The sequence below is a fragment of the Propithecus coquereli genome, unplaced genomic scaffold (assembly GCF_000956105.1).
Source record: "Propithecus coquereli isolate 6110/MARCELLA unplaced genomic scaffold, Pcoq_1.0 Scaffold292, whole genome shotgun sequence".
Classification (NCBI taxonomy): Eukaryota; Metazoa; Chordata; class Mammalia; order Primates; family Indriidae; genus Propithecus; species Propithecus coquereli.
The window spans coordinates 2,176,870-2,196,704 of record NW_012148530.1 but is presented as its reverse complement, the minus strand read 5'-3'; the positions used below and the strand labels follow the sequence as shown (position 1 = coordinate 2,196,704).

General features: G+C 37.3%; 1 protein-coding gene across 3 annotated transcripts in view; it reads right to left on the bottom strand.

The window, feature by feature from the left end:
- The window catches only part of ZNF451 (zinc finger protein 451), a 73,693-nt gene extending 54,515 nt beyond the window's left edge, over positions 1 to 19,178 (bottom strand). For 2 of the 3 annotated variants that reach the window (XM_012648725.1, XM_012648726.1), the window contains exons 1-3: positions 18,915 to 19,178; positions 18,275 to 18,358; positions 11,940 to 12,020 (exon numbers count right to left, since the gene is read on the bottom strand). In XM_012648725.1, the coding sequence (XP_012504179.1) occupies positions 11,940 to 12,020; positions 18,275 to 18,358; positions 18,915 to 18,935 (186 nt within the window). In that variant the 5' untranslated portion in view covers positions 18,936 to 19,178. Of the gene's footprint in view, positions 1 to 7,651; positions 10,166 to 11,939; positions 12,021 to 18,274; positions 18,359 to 18,914 lie in introns of those variants that run through there. The other variant, XM_012648727.1, reaches the window with a different exon arrangement.
- Positions 19,179 to 19,835: the final 657 nt, after the last annotated feature.

Genomic DNA, 19,835 nt, shown 5'->3' with positions numbered 1-19,835 from the left:
GTACAATATTTATTTACCATCTCCAGCAGCAAAGCTTTGGAATCAAGAAACCCTTTTTACAAAGCAATCTCCTTCCCACCCCAACTGGTTGTTTACAAATACAAAGTACACAGAACACCCGCTTTTTATGAACAAATTTTAAAACACACATACAGATATACCCCATTCTGTAAAGTACTTTATTCAGTTAAGAAGGCTAGTACCACCAAACCTGTTAAATAAGAGTCTTCCCGTATTCTCTTTTGGGTAAATTGCCAATATCTATTTCTATAAAAATCCTCTTTAGGAAAACAACTTTGATCCTCCTTCAGTACAGGACAAAAAAAAAAAAGTTATGCAACTTTGAAACTTATCAGAATTTTAAAATACAGTATCTCTAAATAAGAAGTTGTAACAAAGCAAAGGGGAGTTACTTTTTAACCCTGAGCGTCTCCGCTCTACCTCTGGCACAGAAAAAAAAAAAGGATGAATTGCAAAGAAGACAAAAAGTGAAAGCAGCAGCAACAACAAGGAAAGAAACATAAGACAAAAAACAAACAGGAAGTTGACAAAATGTGTTTTGGGGCTGCCAGAGATACGACTAGCACAGGTTCACAGTTCCTTCTTCAATACAACACCTCCAAACGCCAATGAAGCAACATTTTTATAAGAATCCTCATTTCCCCCAAGTCCACCCAGAAATTATCTGTAAGTCACTATACATGGAAATTAGCCACATTTATCTACACTGACGACACCTGCCCAAAGGTGACCCTTAAGTGTGTAATCATATACCCATGGTGGGATGCCACATTCCACTTCAGGGGCATTTTCCTTGTCTATCTTCAAAGTTGTTCTCTACCAGTGTCTCAGTTATTTCTCATCACTGGGAGCTGCCCTGGGGCCAGAGGTGCACTGTTAGGAGTCCTCCTGGGGCTCAGTTCAGGAAAAAAATTGTTCTAGATGTCCATAATGGACAAATACAAATCAATCTCTAGACAGACTACTTCTATAACCTTACAAGTAATGGCTATACAAACTTAGTATACTTTGAATATGTAGGAACCAATACGTATTCACAGGTAACTTATCCTCTTTATTCTGCTTAATTGCCTTCATTTGTCTCACCTAAAGGATATTCCTTATAATTCTAAAACCAGACATACCTCATGATATTCCTCACAAGGATTCACCTGAATGTCTGGTTCCTGTTTCTCTACCAGACCAACTATCTTTTCCCTAATCATCCTCCAAAACTCTGCTCAAGCACTTTTTAAGCAAGAAAAGCCTGCCTGACCCCTCTAGATGGCCCTCTTTCTTGTTCCAGCATCTCCACAAGCATTCTTCTAAACAGGACAGTTATTATACTGCATTGGTATTTGCTTCTCTTAAGAGACTATACCATCTCTCATTAACTGTCAGTATTCCCACACCTTTCTCAGTGCCTGCCTGCACACAGCAGGTACTGAAAAAGATGTTTGACAAATGAAGACTGTTTCCAACATAGATATAAAATGACAACATGCCATCCATCAAAAATCATATACACATACTTACACACTCTAGGTCTTCATTCTACATTTTCTTTTATTATTTTCTTATTGTTTATTATGAGCATTTCTTAGCTTATACTTGAGAAAAGAGACTATTTTACTTTAAATGTGTCTTTCAATGACTTAGTTCATTATGAGGCTTGTATATGCCTTAAAAAATTATAAACAAGGGAAACATGATCCCTGGCATGAAATGAACATTTACATGCTGTTAAATACATTTGAAAATGTATGTATCTCTATCTATATCCAATACCATCCCACAGTTATAGGAAATCTATAAATGTGAATAGAAACAGCACAATTACTAAAAAAAGGAAATCTATATTGGGCTTTAGTGTTTTCAAAGTATGTTTGGGTATTATCTTATTTGAGAGTAGGAAAACGGAGGCTCAGAGAGTAAATGACTTGGTAACTTGGTAATACTGAGATCAAGGCCTTTGGAATTTAAATACTATGTGCTTTGCACCATTCCATTTTCCTTCTAGTAAGCCAATATCCTCAAGATGCCAGTAAAAAAAACTTAAGTGTACATCTGAAACAGAATGAGTGTAACAAACAAAAAATGTAGAACAAAGAAAAAAACAGTAAGATTGACTTAAAACAATCAGTGCTGAAAATGAATGGAAACAGAAGGCAATGACTATGAATCAAGAATAATCCAGTATAGTAAAACCCTCAATGAGAGAAGAGAATAGGACTCCTGATGTGACAAGTGTAGTAACCAGGAATTAGTTAATATAAGACATCAAATACCAAGAGGGTGAGAGTACAGTATAAACACAAAGTACAGAAAAGAAAAAAATTAGTGTATGTAAAATTACTTTATCATAGAGATAAGACTTGAGAGGGGCTTTGAAAACACATGGACAGCCTAGTACAATGCTGAATTGAGACTTTGGAGGAAATCTATATTTAAAGCTCAGTTCTACCACCTGAGCAAGTTGCTTTTATTGACTTCAGTTTCACCTCCTCATCTGCAAAATAAGGCTGAATTTCTATTTCGAAAGTAGCTTGCAACTAGCACTGAGCTTAGTACATATAGGCTCTATAAATGTAGATTCTTTCTTCTACTGCCTTCCAGGCAGGAAGAAGACAGATACAAGGCTATCAACATGCTTGCAAGACCCATCAGTGTATATAGGAACTGTTATAAGCAATTAAAGAAAGATCAATACACAGGTAACTCTGTGCTAAGAATCTAAATGAGACTACTTGTGTATCAACTATATTCTACCTAAGGCAGAAAGGAATGGGTTGCATATCTAACAGCAGAAGTTTAATGTAAATTAAATATGTTAAAAAACGGAACTGGTAACTTGTAACTGTGTTTAGGGACTTGGGAAAATGTTTTTGTTCTATCATCCACATCACTGTTGCCTTGCCAATTAAAAGAGGTATCAAGGGACCACAAACATGATAGTTATTTAACATATTACTACAAGATAAATCAAGGTAGTGTGAAAACATACCACCACAGATAAAAGTGGAAGTTAACAAGAGGTCTAATTGTAGCCCTTAAAATTGAATGCAGTGATAGAGCCACTATTATGGGTCATTAAACAGAAAGCACATGATAGCTTATGGGGAAAAATAGCACATGAAGTCTTACAAAAGGACAACTGCGCCTATAACACAATAATACTTGAAGCATTTATGGTCAAAACAGAATTTTTTAAAATATCACCAAATATAAAACATTTAGTTTCACTCTACCAACAAATATACTCAGAATACTAGAAAACAATACAACCTGAAAGATCTCCAAAGTCCTAAAAGAAAGTACAGACAACCTGAGAAATCTTGGACTCTTGACAAGGCATCGGAAAATCCAACAGACCATTGGAAACAGTTACTTTGACAAAACCAGCAAAGTCCTTAAAATCTAGAGAAAATTGCTAATTTTAAGATACAATATATTAGAGCTGTACTATAGCTCTAGCAAGTCCATGGTGATGGGCTTCAAAATTTTTACAAGATGCATCTGACCATAAACTACATGTAAAGAATACATTTGTGAGAACAATATGTAGAAATGAGAAAATAATACTACCATTAAACAAGACATTAAAAACTGATGAAAGTATAGTTTGAGAGACTAAACTGGCTATATTTTTTTTAAAAAAGAACATTAGGAAAAACTAGAAAATCTCTTACAGTAATGCTTAAGACATGGTATTTAAATATACAAATACAAAACCACATCAAAATCCTGGCTAGTATACACTGGTAGAATAAAAAATATAATCTATAATCAAAGAGATTAAGGGAAGATTGGACATCCCTTTAGAAGGAGGTGGTGTATAAAGGGGAAGAAAAGATTAATACAAAGAATAAAATAACTCATATGCTAACAACTCAAAAGGACATGGTTGGACTGTCATCAATTCCAGATATATCCCACCAAAGCAAACAAAATTTCCAATAATAGATATCTCAATGGTACCAAACACTACTATAAAAAGTTTCCAGTACAATAAAATCAAGCAAATGAAAAGACAAAGAAGTACAAAAATATCATCCCTAATTAATAAGAGAAATAAGATTTAATAAAACGATATTCTCATCATTCATCCAGGAAGGGAAATTCCATAAAAGAATAGTTTTAATGGTTTACAAAACTCATTTATATCTGGAAAAATAACAAAAAGATTTGCATTCAATACAGTAATCATCATCAGTTTATTGATAACTTCTACCTATATATTTTCTTAAGTAAAAAATAAAGACTGATTGGTTTGTATATCCACTAATAAAAAACATATAGAATGGATCTGGCCAATTGAATAACATGCGTAAGATGCATACAGATGTGACCATCAATTATTGGACTAGCCACTAACATTAAGTATAGAATGGTAAATTTTAAAAGGAAACCTAAATAGTGCAAGACTGGGACAAAATACGCCTCACATTAAAAAAAGAAAAGTTTTCAGTTATTGCAATCTTTAAATTATTTCTACAAAGATCTAATCCATAATTTCAAACCTTCATCAGAATCCCAGTCAATTAATTGTATCTTCAAGAATAATGAATGCCACTGAACTCTATGTTCATCCATATCAGTATGCAGTTTTACAGCTAAAAGGGATTCTGGAATGTGTCTTTTTCAACCTCCTTGTTTACAGTACCTGAGAGGTTTTCCTGGATGTATCGGGCCCTTAAGGACATTATCAATCAGATCACTTAGGTATCATTCAGTAAATTATTAGTATAGTACTAATATAGAGTACTAAACAATATCCAAGTAGCCTGAAAGAGTTTATGCTCCCCTGAAAATGTCATTTTGAGGGCTAATAAATGAAATTATACTGATAAAGAAGCTGCCACACAGTTAAAAAAAAGGGTTTAAATATAATTATACCGATAAGGACTGTCACACAGTCTTTAAAAAAAAATAAAATAAAATAAAGTGTCAGCAAATATACTGCTTTTTTTTTTTTTTAAGTCCTTGCTTCTTCTAACCAAGTAAACACATCTACTTATCGAATATAAGTTGTGTTACCACGGCTAAGAACAAGGTTAGATAAGAGACAAATGACTCGATCAGAAAACCTACATACAGATAGGAAAAAAAGCTGCTTTAATACCCAGAAAACTGGGCCAATTACTAATAACTAAAAAGAACTACTGTGAAGTTAATTAAATAAGGGGGAGGGCAGTATACTCTACAACCTTCTGAAATAAACCAACAGTGCTATAAACTAATTAACATTCAGAAGGAGAGTACATTTAGATAGTGCAATCATACAGATGATGAAGTAACAAACTACAAGATTAAACCACAGTACAGAATTCACATAAATACCACCAACAATATATGCAAGACATCAAATTTAAGTTTTAAACAAAAGTGAGAATTTAAAAAGGCACTTTATATAACAATTAATGGAAACTGTATTTCTCTATACATAGTAACTACAAGAAATCATATTGTCTCCATATACATTTTATGTCTAGTCAAGAAATAACATTTTGAAGAAAAAAGATCATTAGACACATGCCTTTTGAGAATACCAAATCATTAAACTTGCAATTATTCCAATGCCTCCTAGTAAACCTAGAGGTATTTAAACATCAGAGATTGGTCTAATAGAGAGTTTTATCGCAGCCTCTGCATGTGGCAGGTACAATATTTATTCTCTAATTATGAGTTCCATAAGCTATAGGGGTTGTCTCCCTAGACCAAGTCCCCACTTACATCATCATTCAAGTATGCCAGAGAAAGATTTTTAAATAATAAAAAATAAACATGTTATGGATATTGTTTCTTCTGCAATCAAGAAACTAATCTATAGCTACAAACTGTTCCCACTCTACTGTGTTCTGCCCCCATCCCTACTCAACTGTCAAATCCTTTCAGACATTAACTACTTGGTCACCAATTTGATGATTTTCCAATACCTTTTTATTTTCAAGAAAAGTGAATTCTCTGGAGATGCTTGGGCATATCAATTAGAGTAGTTAAGCAATGTTATTTTTACTTCATTATTGAGCAACATAAGCATCACAAGAGGAAAAGAGAATAGTAATGTTGTCTTAGAAATATTTGAGATAGGAGCTACACAACAATGTGAATACTTAACACTACTGTACACTTAAAAATGGTCAAGGTACTAAGTTTTATGCTTTTTAACCACAATTTAAAAGTGAGGGAAGAGGAATATGTTAAGCAGATGTGCCAAAGTAGTTTCAGAGAATCACGTTTTCAAGCATCATTTATTTTGGCTTACTTTTTAGAGAATAAGAGTATTTCAAAAATCACCAAGTTTGTGACATAGCATCTAATTCAGGGAAGGTAAAGGGAAGAAATGGAAAAGTGGGAAGAGTTTGAAGTTGCCTTAGCTAGTCAGGAACACTCATGTGCAGCCACATAAAACCTTTCCAAGGTCTATCCATTGAGTTCTCTACTGGATAGTCCAGTAGAGGAAACTACTGTGCCAATGTCAAGGGCACGTGAGACTGCTTGATTGGTGCAGTACACATTACGGGATACAAAATTCTGTGTATGGTTTCTTAGGCCTTTGCTCTTTTCAGGTAACTGGTATAATTCTAGAGTTAGTTTGAAAGACATTTTGTAGAGCATTGGCATGGACCCAAAGAAGTGGAAATAAAATTTAGTGGAAAATACAGAAAAATAAGGTAAATATTACCTCTAGATATGACTTGGCTAAATTTGCAAAATTATCTCCTTTATCAAGACTAGTTCAGGTTCAATTTACACATAGGACAAACAGGACCAATATAGTATCCTGAAACTATCTGATAATACAAAATAACTTCTTCCAAGGAAGGAAATTTGTGCCTTCAACCTCTATAGCACAAATAGGGAGAGGAAGAAAAGTAGATTTAAAAAAGAGTGCTGGATATGGTTATGATGAGGAGAAGGAATGAGCTCCTAATAAACTATTAAAAAATGGGGCACAAGGGAAAACGTCAATCACCACTGTGCAAGAACTACAGCAAGAACAGAAACCACATAAACCCTACAACAGTGCTATATTACACCAACAGTATACTCAAAACACCTTGATCAAGCAGATGAAAAAAGGCAGAAGTTACAGAATTATAAGTCTGTCAATTAAAAAAAAATTTTTTTTGGCTGTCAGGCAAATACTACTAGGCGATATATTCAAACCCCTCAAACTTGACATTTTCTCCACTCCTGAAGTCATGCTGTAAAGACAAGGATCTAAGGGCTGATATACCATACAGCCACTACCTTGAGATTAAAGAGAAGATACTGCAGGATATATAATTGAGGTATCTGCTGCCAGTTCCAGTATGATGGAAAACTAGTATTGGGACCAATTGAGAGCAAAAAGATAAGCCATCTCTTATGTTAAGAGTCTGACTAATTAACCAAGAACATGGCAATGAAGTCTTGATTTCAGCCTTTCAAGGAATCATTAATGGATAATCATCATTTAAAGAGATATCCAGAAACAGAACTGTGTGGCTTGTTCTCTTCACTACATCCACAGTTATGTTTTAACTCTTAAGGGTTTCTCAACAAAATCTAGATTGATGGCACCCTATTTATTACAATTAGGGGACCAGATTGTCAGGCATGTTTGGAATTCTTGCCAGTTCAGACTTGCATGCCTGTATTATGTGAATAACATCCTTTATTTCCAGGGCACTGATGTGCATATCTTTTTTGTATTTAGATGTAATGTATTATCAAGCTCCGAAGAGATTAACTGTTTAAGAAGGTAGGTTTAAGAAGGCCATCTTGGTGAAAGGCCCAGGTCATAGCAAGAGACTACCATCACTGGGTCTCACAGCTTGTTGATATGAGAGCTTGACAGGTCAAAGACTATTAGGATTGATGACAATAAAGAATTCTCTCACATGTAGCTTTATGAGTGGTGATGGTATGGTGGCCCATCAGATTCCTGATGAAGACAGTTGCTGTGAAAATTTCTACAGAGATGTTACAAGTAGGAAAGTTTTTTTCCAGCTGGTGTCCACAGTAGACCTGTGACGTCTAGCCATTCCAAGTGGAAGCAAACTGGATTTGGCAAAATTTTATTTGAATTCCAGTTGACACAAAGCTTCATGACTGATTCTAAAGTCTCACAGAGCTTGATAGTACGAACTCATGGTGAGCTGATCACCTTGACATACAGAGATTGTTAACAGATTTGTCATTTTGTAAAGATCTGTCAAGCTGAAGCCAGAACAAGGAAGCACTGATGACCCAAAAATTGAAGGATTTACCTCTGGTCTTAGCAAACAGAGATCCAGTAGTAGGTTATTTCTAGATTCAGCATCTGCCAGTCCTCAGTTTGCCAATAAAATTTTCCTGAGGAACAAACCTATATATTTTTTCTTTAATCACAAGAGGATTCAGATTCCTGAGTGTCCTCCTCTGGGCTTATTTTGGACCAGAAATAATGAACAGACCTTTGTCCAACTCTCCTTACAAGAAATTCTCCACTGCTCACTTGGCCAAAGTGTAAGTCTTTTTATCATATACTTCACTGGAAAAGTCTAGAATTCAAATACCAGCTGTGATCATTCCAGACATGCATTCAGTTTTTGAGATAACCTCCTACCGGTAGATCCTGTTTGTGAATGAACAAGTAAATCAGTTAGGATCTTGGATGACTAGTCTGCTGAACATGAACAGGTTATTAATTCTTGTACCCGTGGCGTTCTGGAGACTCGCCCTTCTTTCTGTATCTATAAGGGTGGTTTCGGGGTTTGTACCAATCCCCTCTAGAGTATCCCCTATTGTGATAATGTGCTTTCTGATCATGACTATAAAAATATCGATGCTGGTTATAGTATTTGTGATCTTTATAGTCATTTTCTTTTATACTGTTTTCTTCTGCAATAACAGCTTTCACATCTTGTCCAAAAAGGGAAGTACCATCAAAGGGCAAGTGTGAGATTTTCTCCTGGGTTTTCTTAGTGAGAGATGTAAGTCGGAGCCAGGCCTGCCTTCTGTAGTCTATTGCCATGGCCATAACTCTAACTACAGAGTCCATTATGTCCCTAGTTGTACAAAGCTGCCAAAGACCTGCATCCATACCATCAGATATTATACATCTTGCTTTTCCACGATCAAACTCTGGGTCATGGACCAGATCTTCCATGTCTTCCCAGAGTTTACGCTGATATTGAGTCATATAGGCCATGTAGCTAGCAGCTCTGGCTGCAATGGAGGCAGCATGGTAAAACCTACAACCCATCACCTCCATTTCTTTTGAGGTAGAATCTAGAGGGGATGTTGTGTTTCCTCTTTTACTGTGTTCTAATGCTTCTACAATGGGGCCTTCAGCTGGTGGATTTGGTTGAAAAGGAGAGGTGTCCTTGGCCACAGGATATACCCTGTGTCCCATGAAGGAAGAAGGATGGCAATCAGCAGGGTCTTTAAAAACCTCGGTGGTGGCAATTCTCAGAAGAGGATGCAATGGAGGAACCAATCGTTTTTTAGAGGTCACACAATCAGACTTCCCTTCACATGACTCTGCTTCAGATTGTAATGTTACCCTCTTTATAACACCTCTTTGTTCCATTCTCTTCAAAAGACCTGTGAAACTAGATTGGCTGGGATCAGCTGGCTGCCCTTTGTCATCAGCTGATGGAGATTTGCAATCTGTTTCTTCTTCAACTGTGGATAAATTTTCTTCCTTAGAGGTAGAGATGTCCCAAGGAACTGAGGAGTTCTCACTTGGCCTAGAATGATGAAATCTAAAACAGCTCCTGGACTGCAGATCACGTATTACTCGGGACATCTCAGCCACTTGTGTCTGGAGATAGAGGATGGCATCCTGTCCATTCTGTGAAGCTGAAGAAGATTCTACAGGTAAATCCTCCTTGACCTCATAAGAGGTCAAAGATTCTTGGGGGACCAGAAGTGGAGATGAAGGCAGTGTCTGATAATTTTGTGATGATTTAAGTGTCTCTGTCTCAGAAATCTTAATATCTGAATTATTTTGATCATTTTTCTGGTTCTCCAATGGGTTCTCAACAGAGGAAGGTTGAGAAACTATCCTTTGTGGACTGTTGGAGCAACTCCCAGAGGAGGAGCTGCTGTCTCCAATGGGAAGAGGAACACTGCAGCTAGAGCACATTTCTGGACGATGATTCTCAGAGGATGGCACCTTAGATTCAGGCATTCTCTGGGTTATCCACATGAACAAGAAAACCAAGGAAGAAAAAAAATATGCTTTTAATATGTTAACTTTCAAGTGCAGAGATGCATGTCCAGTAAGTAGAACTCAATTTTTAAATTATTATAATTAACAGTGAATGATGCAATCCACTAAAGGTCAGCAAAGCAATCACAGAAGTCAAATCCACAAGCTTCATTACCCCAAAGACCCAATATCAACTACTGGCATTAGTCTGGGACTCTGTTTATGAAAAAGGAGAAAGTAAATTCAGCTCAGTTCAAGTAGTGCTATCCTGGCCTGCTGCTTGGTCCCATGCTAGGATAAGAACAAGGTGGTAAAACTACTGGTAATAACAATTAATAAAAGAAAAAAATTCCATTCAACATATGTATGTCAAGAAGTGGATGCTAGTGATGGCAGAGAGAATTTAAGGAAAATTCCACTGAGAGGAAAAAAATATCTAAAACTCATTTTTAAATCCCTTTAAAAATTCTGTCATTCATTCTCCATGAATAACAAAACTTTCCAGTTTTACAGTCCTACTTCATAGTTTGTAGTTATTAAGGAGCTTACATATTTGCTACCTCATTTCATCCTCACAACAACCCTGTGAGGTAGGTATTATTCTTATTTGATTAAAAAACTGAGGTTAAAAGGTTAATTTATCCAAAGTCACAGAATTAGTAAAGAGTAAAGCTGGGACTCAAATCCAGATATTTTGATTCCATGTCCAAGTCTCAATCCCCTATATCATCAAGCAAGAACTCTCTATTCACCTTGAACAAGAGCCAGGAGTTCTTTAACACATTAACTGCCATATGAGTTGTATTTAACTCACGCTAGTTTTGAGCCCAGGGCCTCATGAAGCAAAACCTAGGCAAAACCCTGCAGTTGGTTTGTGAAAATCTTGTTGATATTCTTATTGTTATAATTAATCTTGGCAATTTAATTCTAAAAATGTGGATTAAATGAATAGAAGTCAATAACAAATTTTTCATTAAATTAGAAAGGATTATTTTGTTTTCAAAGTTTTATTCTATTTTCATAATAAACACCATGGCCCCAAGGAAAAAATTTTTTTCCATTATGGCAGTCAGTGTGTTAATCCAACAAGAAAACAGCCCATCAATAGAAGTTTGGGCTAAGGCAAAGACAAATGAGAAGCAAGATTGCTACAAAGGGCTCAACTAGTTCAATTCTCAGAATAAGGTAAGTACTGGTTTAAGGGTCGAACCTACAACCAGTAAGGTGAGATAAGTAACTCCAAATATGTGGGGTGAAAAAGGAGGTTAAAAGGATGATGACTGAAGTAATACATCACCTATAAACCCTTCCCCACATTCCATTTCCTAAAGGATCATTACATATCATTTCTTCCAACATAAAACAAATTTTCTGTGGCCACATGGTTCTGGATGAAAAGGAACCAGTTCTATAGGGTACCTGAGGAGAGTATAGGAAAGGAAAAACAAAAGAGGAGCCAAAAAGCCTGCAGTTTTTATTCCATTTCCCTTTTATCAGTTATCACCTTTAAGGCTTAAAAGGTCCCAGAGTCACGTTATCTTTACATTATCAAAGACGAGGAACAAAATTGGAAGTAGGAGATGTTCTGGGCAAAGGACTGCTTGGACTATCTATTATGGCCCATTCTAAGAGAAATGGGCCATTGTCTAAAGCACTATAGCTCCTAAACACAGTCATCATTGATTTGGTAACTCTTAAGAGAGTATCTATTAACCGACACAAGTAAAGAAATGCAAATCAAATGTAATGTACTTACATCACTATGAGAGGTGCTAGGCTCTTCATCATCACTGCTGACCAGATCAATGTATTCAAGAACAGGTCTTAATGGTCCTTCCTATAAAAGAATTCAGCAAATTTACGAGTCATGAATATTTATTCAAACCAAACTAACATTTAAAACAATTAGTATTTTTTTTGGTTGAGACTGGCAAGAATTTCTCTGAAGAGGAAGGCTTATGGAAAATAACCAGAAAAAAAATTTCAGAATAAGAAATAAGAAATGATAAGCCCTAAAAGGAAGACCCTAATCCCTGTAGAGTATTAGGGCCACATCAATTGCTTAGGAAAGGCAAATTAATACAGGAACAGGGCTACAAGGACACAGATATTATTACCCGATTCTTTTCCAGCTGGGATGCTATCAACAGTCTGTTACAATATCCAAGCTCAAAACATGGAGTTCTCTAATAGTTTGGCTTCATCTCCCACCCCTATGGAGTCAATAATCTTCTCCATTCTTTCTTTCCATCCATCCATGCTGATTTCCTCATAAACCAGGCCTTGAATGCCATACGTAAAAGCCCAGATTTTATTCAACAGGAAAAAAACAAATCAATAAATAATACTAAGATAAGAATAACATTATGAGAGCTGTGTTTCAAGAAAATTAATCACACAGAAGAGTGTGGAGAATGTGGAAAGTTGGATAACTAATCAATACAGACACATAATAATGAAGAACTAATAGTGGTGATGGCAAGAAGACTACGGTAATACATACACAAGACGATATGGGTAAAATGGAAAACTAAAAGACTGGCTACTAAAGAACAACAAAACCAAGGAGCCACAGTGGTCTCAGAGGTTTGAAACTCAGGTGACTAGAGGAATACTAATACCATTAGTATAAATTTGGAATACAGAAACAAAGCTGATATTCTTTTGGACATAATGAGCTTAAGCATCCGTGGTACACAGTAGGTATCTGGCAGACAGCTGGAAATGCAGGCCTGTAATCTGGGAGTATGAAGATACCTGGAAATACAGATTTGGGAGCTGCTCCCCTAGATGACTACAAAACTCTAGAACTAAATTCAAACTATGATATTGCCTCAACAAAAAGCTGTCAATGCCAAATGTGACCAAAAACACTGAGCACCAAGAAAATGCTACCGAATTTGGTAACTAGACATTTTAAAATGCCTTTGAGAGAGCAATTTTCAAGAAAGTAGTGAGCATAGAAGGCAGGCTCTAAAAAATTAAGTGGAGAATGAGGTTGAAAAGGCCATTAGCAAAGATTATTCTTTCAGGAAATCTAGTATGCTGAAAATGAAGAGAAAGGAACACAGAGGAAGAGATATGGCTGAGAGAAAGATTTCTTAGGATGGGGAAAGTTGACTACAAGGGACAAAAGCTAAGACCTAATTAATGATCCCCTTCTTCCCTAGGAAGAGCAATACAGTCTAAAAGATAGCTTCTTTTTCCCCTAGGCTATGGCTTCTGTCCAACCAGGAAATTGCTATCCTTTAGGCGTAGTGATCTAGACACCAAGATAAAACCACAGGGCAAAACCTCTGGGCAGGGATCTGTAATGAAGGTATCAGGATTTTTGTTCAAGCTGTAAAACTGGAAATAAAAAAAGGAAGAGGGAAGCAGATATTCTGCTCAGATAGCGCTAAATCACCTATTTTAAGAATAAAACCTACCTCTGTTATTAAGATTGTCAAAATCCTATGTTCAACCCAAGAAGAATGTAAAGGAGATAAAAATGTAACAGCTTTTCACACTGATATAATCACCTTAGTTAGTTTACTCTCTTCGAGAAACGTGCATTAAAGAACCTCTATTACAGGCCCAGATAAATAGAAAACCAAGAAAACCTTCAGGTAACCAGAAATACACAGAGGCAGGGGCAGAGTTCCCATAAACAGAGAGTAGGTAAAGAAAAGAGGGGGATAAGGAAGGTGACAGGACACAAGGCAAAAAGGAAAATGGGCAGGAAAAAGCAGAATGATAAGGAAAATGGTCACAAACAGGATTAAAAAGTAGCTGCAGAAATGGCAGGAATAGGGATAGATGAGACAAGACTATCAAAAATTTACTACTGTGGTAAATCAACAGACTGATAGGCGACCATTTTTGAACTACAAAAGAACAACTCCATGATATACACTGAGAATAAAAAAGAATCAGGATAGAAAATCTAAAACTGAGAAAAAGGAAAAGTCATTTAGAATATTTATTTATTCACTCCACAAATAATTACTGAGTCATAAGTGATAGAGTGGTAGAATGAGAAGGGGAGCCATGTTAGAGATCACCAAAAAGGCAAATAGATTGAGTGGAAAAATAAGAAAAGATAAGCACCTCAAAGGAAAAGATTACTTATTCATATGAAGTGTGCACTTTTGCTGATTTTCACAGTGGATATGAAAACACTTTTACCATAATAAATTTAAGGAATGAAAACATTTAGTACACCATTTATTTTACTACTAAACAATAACATTTACTTGAGCCCTGTACCATTCGTTGTGCTAAGTTTTTCATGTACATTATTTCATTTAATTCTCACAGCTGCTTTACAAGATATGAATTATTAGTATTACTATTTTCCCATTTAACAGATGAAAAAAGTGAATGAGATACACTTGGGTCTCTAAAGACATAATTGGCTGTGTGGTCACTATAATTCTGAGGTAGGTAAAGGTATAAATATCATTTTCAAATCAATGATTATTACCTAAGTTTATGAGATAACACATTTTCTCTTCCTTCCATAAGAGAAAAAGGACTGCCTGCCACTGCCCCCACCTCTGAATATTTCTTAATGCTGACTAAAAATAAGTTCCCAATTCCTCAAAAGAAGTAATGTTTACATAATACAAATAAAGGAAAAACAAAAAACATATCTTTAACAAATATAAATGTACATGGTCCTCCAATTACAAGGGATTTTATTTGAATTTGCTCTATCCATCAACTAGTAAAAGATCATTATCCTCCCCTCTTGTACCAGTAACAAAAAATCAAAGATTCCACTCCCAAGGCCACACAAGTTAGGGGCAGAGGCACATGCATTAAGGACGGCAAGACAGTTTAGGAACACAATTGAATTAATATTCTAAGTTTAAAAAATAAATTTTTAATGGAATAAAAAGCTTTCATTCCAGGTATTTAGAAAACTAATTCCCAAAGCCAAAACGCCAATTTCCTACTAATTGAAAAGAGATATCAGTACACCAAATAGGGTCTATTAAAAAAAGTAGTTTACTACAAAGAATTCTCTAAAACAAAGAATAAGGATTTGAACATAAATCCAAAAACCTAATCTAACCCCCTAAATAACTCATGTTTTTTCCTATCTAGGGAAGCTAGGGACATAGTTTACTTCTGTGGTCCTGCCCGGCTCAAAAATTTCAAATGGTTCCCAATTGCCTACTTTATGGTTCAAATTTAGTCCAGCATTAAAGATCTATACCATCTGGCGCATCTTTCCCTCTCCTACTTAAAATAACACCTTATGTTCCAGAACTATACACAACTCACTTTGCTTTCCCACTTTGAAACGCTTTGAAACAAGGAAGTTTCTGCTACTCAAAATGCCCTTTTAAACACACACAAACACTAACTACTACTTACAGCAGAATGATAAACTGCAAGTCTTATGTCTTTTTTTATAACACTATATACTTTTTATAAAAGAACTTTCTACTATGTATAAGAACTATTTACATACTTCTCATCTCCTATCTCGTCATCCACACCAAAATACTGATACTTAAGAGTAGGATGTATTTCCAACTAATCTTAGTAGCTCTAAGGTACTTAACTCATGGCATTTCATATTATGAGCCTCAACACTATTTTTATTTAGTGAACAAATTACAGCCCCAGAATATCCAGCCAAAAGACACTCTCATTTTTGTCTAATTCCCTTCTACTGCAGCTACAGTATTAATACTTCACTTATGTGCTCCTGAAGTTACATGAAATTCTATCTTGATTTCCTTGACTATTCCTACATTTTCAACAATTCCACATCATATCCATAATCTTGGCTCTCTGGTGCTATCAAGATTATGATAGGTTCTCTCAGAAGTTTTTTTGAACAATCACATCATCAGCTATTAGCTAAAATAGCTTTTTAGAAGTAAATCAGATAAAATAGCTGTAGTTTCAAATAAAGACATAAAGATGATACTTGAATAAAGGCTCATTTTACAAAACTAAACAGAAAATGTGAGTAACAGACATAAATGAAAAGTTTTTGTTAGGGTAACATTCTGTTTCTTGATTTGGGTGCTGTTTGCACAGGTGATTAACTTTGCAAAAAATGATTAAACAATACACTTTTGAATTGTGTACTTCTATATGTTGTATTTCAATAATATTTAAATGAAAGAGCTCATTTTTGCACCTCCACATCTATACCATTTCTTTACTTCAGCATACTGTGTTTAGTTTCAGGCTCTGTATTTTGCAAATCACAAAGTAACTGCTATGCCACTATGTGGATTAAAGGTAGGAAAATTAGATTAATAAGAGCTAAGATATCCAAACCAGAGTAAATCAAAAAGTGATATCATCACGCTCTTTTTGTACCTGAAGAACTCAAGAATAGAACTGTTTTTCATCTGCACTGCCTAAGCATTACGTGGAGGAGTCATGCAACAGGACTAGGTTAAAGAGAGAAGAAGACTGTGCCTCTCAATGTATTTTAAAATAGAATTAAGCCACCATTAATTGTCATTTAAGTGGTACCACCAAAAGGCAAAGAGAAAATTTTTAACAGGTTTTTACTAGTATTGTGATTACACTTAAAGCATATAGTTCGCTTCTCTATTCGGAGCTATCAAATCCTTGAACCTTTATTTGGGAACAGGGATAAATATAAGAGTTTGTATCAAGTTGCATACACATTGATTGTACATTCCTTATTCTTGACGCAAAGACAGAACCAATTCTCCACATTTAAAATAAAATTTAAATTAGAAGACTACTATTAAATCTCAGCTGACCGCAAGCCTATATTTACTAGTCACAAGCTACACTGCAATTCTTCATTGAACAAAACATTTATTTTTCAAACATTAGAGATTCTACCTGTTTCTGAGTAAGGACAATTCTTCATAAAGTGTGTCATTCCTTTTATTTCCACCAAACATAATCAATAAAAATACTGGTCACAAAAATACAAAGCTTCAGGAAGAACCTGAAGTACTTGTCCTGAAGAGCTATAGAATCCTGTTATCAAACATACTTCAGTCCACAGTGAAGAAAGAAGCAAGATACAATCCAACCTCACCATCTACCCCACACGCTTAAAAGTTAAAAACAAGTACAATATACACTGGCAGTGGGGAAGAAAGCTCAGAAAGATCTCCTGAAGGACTTTACACAAATCCATTAAAACACCACATGACAATGTATCACCACAATAGCCCTAATGTTGGTTATAACATTGTTTAATAATCAGTTTTACATAGTTGCCCCAAAACAACCACAGATACACACCAGACGGACACTCAAAAAAAGATATACAGTTTTAGTATCAAACTGCAACTAACTACACCATTCCAAAAGAGTAGTTTGGGGCAGTATTCTTTAGTTAGCAAAGATACCACTTAAAGCAGAGCCTTTCTAAAACTTTACCAGTTATGTTTTCAAAACCAATGTTCTACAAATTGTTTACAGATCCATATGTATCTACATGTGTTCCAACATGAAGATTCCTAGGCCCCACACAGAAATTCTGATTCAGTAGGTCTGGAGTGGGGCCCAGGAATCTGCCTGTTTACACTTATTAATGCAGGGAATAAAGAGAAAAATATAGCATGTTCCTTGTGATGCAGGATTCTTCATTAAGAGCATCAACTGCTGCTGTACTATGCCTAATGATAATAATCTCAGAGGTTAGTGAAGTCTTCAAGCTATTTGCCTTCATCTTGTGAAGCAACATAATGCTAAGATTTTGAGCTCTTGCAACACTTGTTTCCCACCTCCTTCCTTATCAAAAGCAGCCCTTTCCTCCGTGTCACCTGTTAGAAGACAAACTTGCCCCAGTTCAAAACAGAGTCTGAGACCAGAATTTTGTCTTAAGTATAAAATGGCTCTAAATGAAGGCCTGAGAGGCCTGATTACGTGCACCACACCTCCGTGTGGCCAACCTCTTTGTGATGGCTATGGTGGTGGCTCAGATGCGTCTTTGGGTGAACTTCCCAATCCTAAGCCATGCTCTACAGTGTCTAGCACATATCAGACATGCACAAATATCTGCTGAATGATGAATGACCAGGTGAGGTACAATTACATAATGGCTTACCAGTCTTTCACTCTGGGAAAAACCGATTATCATTTGCTACTTACACTAACAAACTGAATGTCATCTTCATTTTCCTCTGTTGTTGATTCAGATGCCTCAGGCCCAGCTGGAGGGGCAGATTCTATTATCTATAAAAATAAGCCAAAACATGCTTATCTATTAAGCCACGTACTTGTAGGAAGAGATTTTTTTTTTCCCCAAAAGGAACGATTAAAACAAAGGCTCTCAAGGAAAACTAACCGAGGGCAATTCCACGCAAATCCCACTAAGAACAGAACTCGATGGAGCCCGATTTTGCCACGGCGTACGTGGAGCTGCAGAGAGACCGAACGTTCAAAACGAGTCACCAGCCTCTCAGAATTCCCCTACCTACTCCAGAAGGAGGGGTGCAAGCTCATTACTGCGAAGGGCAATCCTGTCTTAAAATGTCGCTCCCACTGGCAGAGCGGCGGCAACAAGGAACGCCGGGGCCCGTGCGGGGGGTCGGGGACGGCCGGGCGGCCATTGTTGCTGCTGGTTCCTCGCTCAGACACGCACCAGGCCCGAAAGCTGGGCTCGACCCAAGACGCCCAAGAGGTATCGCCCCGAGGCCGCGGCCGAGCACTTAGGCCTCAGACCGCAGAAAACACGAAACTCTTCGTGGCTCGACCCTGAGAACGCCAGGCCCAACGCTCGACTACTCACCTCCGGCCCCGGGTCTCCCATTTCTCCGACGGCCTAACTGACAGCACCACCGCTCCTGCTGTCTCCGCCGCCGTCGCTGCTGTCCCGGCCGCCGTCACCGCCACGACTCCCCTTCCCGCCCTGCACCACCTCGCGCTACCGCGACCCGCCCCTGCGTGAGCACCGACGCCACCGGCAGAGAGACGCAAAACCTCTTCAAAAAGAGGAGCTGCCCTCACTGGCCCGCTATTCCCCGGAGCCTCTTTCGCACACTCTTGGCCTTCCCTCCCCGCACCGCGTAGGATGGTGGGAATTGTAGTTCGGGTCGGCCCCAAAACCACCCAGCGCCGGTGTAAAAACGAACGGAAAAGGACCCCGAGGTAGGGCGCATGCGTCCCGCGAGGGCGACGTCAGCTGCGTTCGCGAAGCAGCGGGCAGGCTAGGTCTTGCTGGCTAGGGATGCGCAGGGAAGGTGGGGGAGGCTGTGGAGGAGGGTCTTGCGTTGGTTTTGGTAGGGTTGTGGCAGCAAAGCTCACTGATTTTTCTGTTTTAGCCCTGAAGGCTGGTGGTGGGAATTAATTTTTCTGTTTTCTTTTTTCCTGTATTTATTTATTTTTGAAGACAGGGACTACGTGGACCCTTAGCTGAATTCTAAGATCAGGAAATAAGGTAAAGTGCCCTTAAATTCCTCACTTCTTCCCCAGGTTCAGTCTCACAGGCAGTATTAATACCCCTGAGGAAGAAAACTGAGGGAGCTCCGGCGTTGGCCTGCAGAAAAGTGGCAAAGGTAGAGTCCAGGATCTAATAGAAAAGAGCCGAGGCCTACCGAACTTCATCACTAAACCTTAGACCAGTGATATTAAAATATACAGGCGGTCCCAGGGTTACAGAAGAGGTACGTTCCTGAGAAAATCTTTAGGTCGGATATTTAACTAACTCGGA